General features: G+C 56.3%; 1 protein-coding gene across 1 annotated transcript in view; it reads right to left on the bottom strand.

The window, feature by feature from the left end:
* Window positions 1–386: 386 nt before the first annotated feature.
* The window catches only part of LOC135827140 (uncharacterized), a 17,164-nt gene continuing 11,831 nt past the window's right edge, over window positions 387–5,719 (bottom strand). The window contains exons 7-8 of the mRNA XM_065339665.1: window positions 4,719–4,802; window positions 387–3,900 (exon numbers count right to left, since the gene is read on the bottom strand). Coding sequence (XP_065195737.1) covers window positions 1,469–3,900; window positions 4,719–4,802 — 2,516 coding nt within the window. The 3' untranslated portion in view covers window positions 387–1,468. The remainder of the gene's footprint in view (window positions 3,901–4,718; window positions 4,803–5,719) is intronic.

Below are 5,719 nucleotides of genomic sequence, written 5' to 3'. Positions count from 1 at the left end.
CTACAGGGCATCTGATTTGACAAGGTATATCAGTAGGACCAGGAAAAGTCACAGTAACGTTTGCAAGATCACTAGCCATTACAACAAGTATCAGAACATCAAAACAAACCTCGTGTAGATCCACAATTTCACATTCAACCCATCGATCTACAATTTTAGGTTCCCTTTCCCGCCAGCTGGACATGCATGCATGCATGCATGCTCTCACCAGGCCGGGAGTCGTCAAATGCCGGTACTTGACGACTCCCTGGCTCTCACTTGTCAGCCAGCTCACACGTCTTGTCATGCACGCGCAGACGTCCAGCACACACGCGTGTCGAAATGTGTTTTTTGGCGGGTAGTCGGCAAAAAATTAAGTGAGGGTCCCTTTAGTCCTTCGCGTAAGCTAGAGCGCGGAGAGATTACATAAAGTTAGCAAGCGTTCACAGAGCATACAATTGGGATGTAAAGTTGCAACAAGAGTGGGAATGAGTACGTGTGTGTTCTGTAAAGATATGGAACACACTCAGCTAGCGGGTGGTTTTGCGCATGAAGTCAAAAGGCAGGTGCGCTGCGTACGGAGAATGTTCGGTTCACACAGAGACAATCGCGCGTGTGCGCACAGACAGACTCGCGGGCAATGAGGATCGACTCGCGGACACGTCTGCAGGCCAGTGCCGGCCATCCCGCGGGAATGTACAGGAAATCCTCGAATAGTATCAGTGGCGGTGGCAGTGATGGTGGTGATGGTGCTGTTGCTGCAGCCGCTACTGGAGCTCTTAGAGGCCACACGAGCTCTGTAGTCTCTGCATCAATCCATATACCGGTGTACACTCACTCTGTTGTCTGGTAAGCACACTGAGCGACAACTGAGCATTCAACAACCGTCTTCATTATCATTCAGTGCAGATGACATCATCATTCAGGACACATGACGTCATCATTCAGCACATATAAAGTCATCACTCACTTCAGACGGCATCATCATTCAGCACATATGGCGTGAGCACTCAGTACATAAAAAAAGAAGAAGTAAATTATCGTATCCGTTCCCGAAGGGAACTCACGACGGCCGCTAACACCCGATAAACCCTAGCGGCAGATGCAGCGCCTAACGGTGGGGGTGAGTGGGTAAGTCTCACAACTCAGTACATATGACGTCATCATTCCGTGCAGATGGTGTCATCATCATCATACACTGCGTACATAGCAATGGACGAATGACGACGCCATAGCAGGTTCATGCCAGCTCGGTTGCGAGCAGAAGACAGCAACCTGTCTTACAGCAACGGTGCGCCGAGAGCCCCTAGCACACGTTTTGACTGTCGTGTGATTGGTGGGCAGTCAATGTCACCCGGGACGCGACGCGTAGCTTATAATATCTCACCGATTCAAACACGGGAAATATCTCCGGAAATGTCACGATGTAGAACGGCGCACGACTAGCAAGCACACACGCACGCACAGCGCTGGCAATCACGCACACATCTCATCGGTCCACTACCCATTCGGCATCGTCTGCGTCGAATATCGAATCCTCGGGTATCGCCTGATCCAGGTCAATCGTGCCCGTGCCAAACATGCTGGAATGGTAGGAGCCGGGTTTTGGCGTCATCGTAATGCCGCTACTGGCCACCTTCAAGTCCTCGCTTGTCATCGTAGACGTTGTGCCCGTGTGGGAGGTGGCCGATTCACCGGACTTCCGCCGCGCCCTGGCCCGTGCGGAGGCTGCGTAGCGTCTGGCGGCATCGTCGTCACTACTCGTGGCGCCGTCATCGTCGAAATCCCACAGGTCATTGGACTCGATCTGCGCCAGGTCGTCTTCCAGCGAGTGCTGAGACTCGAGCGCCTTCAGCGCCTGCTTCACGTTCTGCTCGGCCGGCGACGGCTGCTGTTGCTTTTGCTGCTGCTGCGGATGTGCAAGATGATGTCTCTGCTGCTGCTGCTGGTATCGCTGCAACTGAAGCCCGTCGTCGGTGGGAGAGTCGAGAGTGTCCATCGGTTCTTCGTCTCCGCGCCACTGTCCCACCAAGGAGATCAGGGACTTACGCAGGAAGTCAATCGGCGTGGAGAGCTTGCGCTCCACGCCCGAGCCCTGCGACGGCGACAACTCACGGTCCGCCAGGTGGAACGACGAGTTCGAGGTGAACGAGTTCTTGCCAACCGAGTCGCAGTAGCGATCCGGCAGACATATCTTCATCGACTCGGCCAGCTCTGTCATCGGCGCCGCGTACGTGTTATGCGTTGCCGCCGCCGCCGTTGCCATAGCACCCGGCGACAGCGGTGGCTCGTCCAGAGCGGCGCGCGGCTGCCTGGTGCTGAGGGCCGGTATGATGCCGGTGGAGTTGTACTTGCGAACGTCCCGGCAGGTGGCGGCGTCGTGCGAAGTCGCTCGCGTGTGCCCGTACGCGGGACGCGGCAGCGGGTCGCGGAAGCTCCGACGCGTCTTTGGCGACGTGGGGCTGCTGCCACCACCACCACCACCGGCGGCGCTCCGATCGAAGGACGGAACTAGCTCGGTCGGTCTCCGCTTGACGGTGGCACCGCTGCTTTTGGTAGCAGTTGCCTTGGGACGCGGCGACGCCTTGTGTCCGGCCCTGGGGGGCGGCAGGTTAGACCGCAGGCTGCGCGAGCCCCGAGACAAATTACAGCTGACAGGCAGCTCGGGTAGGTCTCGTTCCTGGGTGCGCGAGCGGCCGGGAAGCATGCCAGGCTTGAGGTTGGATTCGCGCCTGCTGCCATTGTTGTTGCGAGCTTCCAACGGCAGCTCGTCCGCGTTCGGTACGCTGCCACGCTTGTGATGATGGCTGGATGCGCTGTGCTCGACGTGGTCGGCCTCCGTGAGATGGTGCTGGTCCTCGAGCCTGGGGCGGGCGTGCGACGGTCTGACCTTGTGCTCTCGCGTTGCGCAGGACGACGTTTTCTTCTTGATCGACCTGCGCAGGCTCTGGCCGTCGACGCGAGCAAACTTGTGCTCAAAGTCTGGCAGCAGGATGTTCTTGTAGTCATGGCTGGGTGACGTCTGCTCTTGCGTTTGCTGCTGCGCCGGTTTGGGCTGTTGCTGCTGCTCTATTGCCGAGTTGGCCTTGACATCCTGCACGTCCTCGTATGCTAGCGACACGTTCATCATCGACGCTTCGTCTGCCTCGCGCCGAGAGAAGACGATGGCGAAGGACTCGGACTCGGGAATGGTCGCCGAGACGGCCTCCAGCTCGGCTTTCGTCATCGTGTACAGGTTGTTCTCTTCCAGCGAGTCATGGTGTGTGGGCTCGGACAGGCGTTTCTGCCGAGCCTCCTGCGCCGCCGTCGTGGCGCACGTGACCGTGGACGGCGTCGGCGAGGTCTGATGGTGCGACGAGGATTCGCCCGTACTCGGGGACTGCGGGGTTGAAGGCACCAGCGAATCGTACAGGGACTCGCCGGCGTGCGAGTGCGTGGAGCGCGAATAGATCTCCGTCTCGGCGGTCGTCAGGAAGCTCATGTCGCTGATGGTGCTGTCACGCCTGGGCATCAGCGACAGGAACGACGCCGCCATGCTCGGTCGCCCCTGCGCCTCGCTGCGTCCTCCCCCTCCCAGCGACGATGGGCGGGCTCCGCTCGCGCTGTTGCTGCGCAACAGGGAGGCCACCGACGAGGCGTCGCTCGTGCTGCGCCTTCGCCCCATCGGGTCGTCTATGCCGAGCATGCTGCCGCGCTGGCTATCCACGAGAACAGGTGTAGTGCAACCGCTCGAAATAACGCTGTTGCACGGTTCCTCGTCGTCGGCAAGGCTCCGTAGCTGTTCGAATGCCGCAGTGCTGGCTGCCAGGTTGAGGTGGATGCCCCCGCCGCATGTCTTGGGCTCGAGACAGTCCGGCCGGTTGTAGGCGTTCTCATGCGAACCTAGGTCGTCCACCGCGTCTTTCCGGTGACAATCCATGTCTGTACAGGGGGAGAATGGAGAGCAGAGGAGATTCAAAGAATTTACAGTCACACCAACACTCGCCAACACACACACACACGCGCGCACACACACACACACACCATTGGACCATTGGACCATAGGACGCCCATCGCCGGAGGCGATGACAGCGATGCTACAGCAGAAGCCATAGCAGTTTGTGCTGGGATTGCACCATTCAACAGCTTGCAAGGCTGAAGAATTGACCGCCACTATTCAGCCTGGTCTACATCACACAGCTATGAAGTGGCTTTTTCTGGCCAGTGAATCCCTACTTTTTGGTCTTTTTCGCACACACACACAACCACACACACACACACACACACACACACACACACACACACACACACACAACCACACACACCCACACACACACACACCCACCCACCCACCCACCCACCCACCCACCCACCCACCCACCCACCCACCACACACACACACACACACACACACACACACACACACACACACACACACACACACACACACACACACACACACACACATCTCTCTCTCTCTCTCTCTCTCTCTCTCTCTCTCTCTCTCTCTCTCTCTCTCTCTCTCTCTCTCTCTCTCTCTCTCTCTCTCTCTCTCTCTCTCTCTCTCTCTCTCTCTCTCTCTCTCTCTCTCTCTCTCTCTCTCTCTCTTATCCTAGGACCGGGCCCTGCCGATAACTCAGAAATTCCTGCAACTCTAAAACCAGTGCATTTTGATCGGGAAAGTCCAGATATCTGGCATATGACTTCACTACTTCAACAAGAATCAGCAAAAGAGTAGTAAAATTTCCACTTGGACTCACCCAGACTGTGTCCGGTGGACCAGGGTGCGCGTAACTTTGAGGTGCGGATTTGAGAGATCTGAGTCTGCAAACGGCTCATAATTCCTACAGGAAACATAGCGAAACACAAGAAAGTGGTAAGACTTTCACAAACAAGACGTTCATGACCGATAAACAATGCCCAGATAGCCGGTTTGTTTGTAGGGTAAAACCTGCGTTTGGCCAACCCGGTACCAAGCGGAATCCTGCGTTGGCTGGACAAATGTTCATGCACCAAAGCGCTGTGGATCCAACGTGCTTCACTGGATCGGCCGGAATCCTGTCATATCGGGACAGTCCCCACTGCACCGAATGCGTCTAGTCAGACCAGGTTTGGCTGCATTTGAAATACAATAAAACCGATAACTAAAAATGTGCAGTAAAACCTATGACTAACGACCGCCCCCTTGGGGCCCAGAGAAAGCGGTCTTTAGTGGCAGGTGGTCCTTAGTTAGAGGTTTACACCGTGCAACCATATGAAGAGTGTGAGACCGTCCTTGCCTGGCCAAGTGGTTTGTAGTACCAGGCTGGTCGCTAGTCACGGTGGTCTTTACGTAGTACAGTTAAACCTGTCAAGGTGACCACTCGGATAAGGTGACCACCTGTGCTAGAAGACCACTGACACCAGCACCAAGAGATGATATTTCCAGTCAAATGACCCTGGATAAGGAGACCACCTGGTAACAGAGACCACGTTTTGAAGGTCCCTTGAGCGGTTGTCTTATACAGGTTTCACTATACAGTAAAACCTGACAAGGCGACCACCTGTCCCAGAGGACCACTCGGATAAAGTGACCACCTGTCCCAGAGGACCACTCGGATAAAGTGACCACCTGTCCCAGAGGACCACTCGGATAAAGTGACCACCTGTCCCAGAGGACCACTCGGATAAAGTGACCACCTGTCCCAGAGGACCACTCGGATAAAGTGACCACCTGTCCCAGAGGACCACTCGGATAAAGTGACCACCTGTCCCAGAGGAC

The sequence above is a fragment of the Sycon ciliatum genome, chromosome 11, assembly GCF_964019385.1.
Source record: "Sycon ciliatum chromosome 11, ocSycCili1.1, whole genome shotgun sequence".
Taxonomy (NCBI): Eukaryota; Metazoa; Porifera; class Calcarea; order Leucosolenida; family Sycettidae; genus Sycon; species Sycon ciliatum.
Note: the sequence above shows the minus strand (reverse complement) of the source record. Positions and strands in the feature narration are given on the sequence as shown.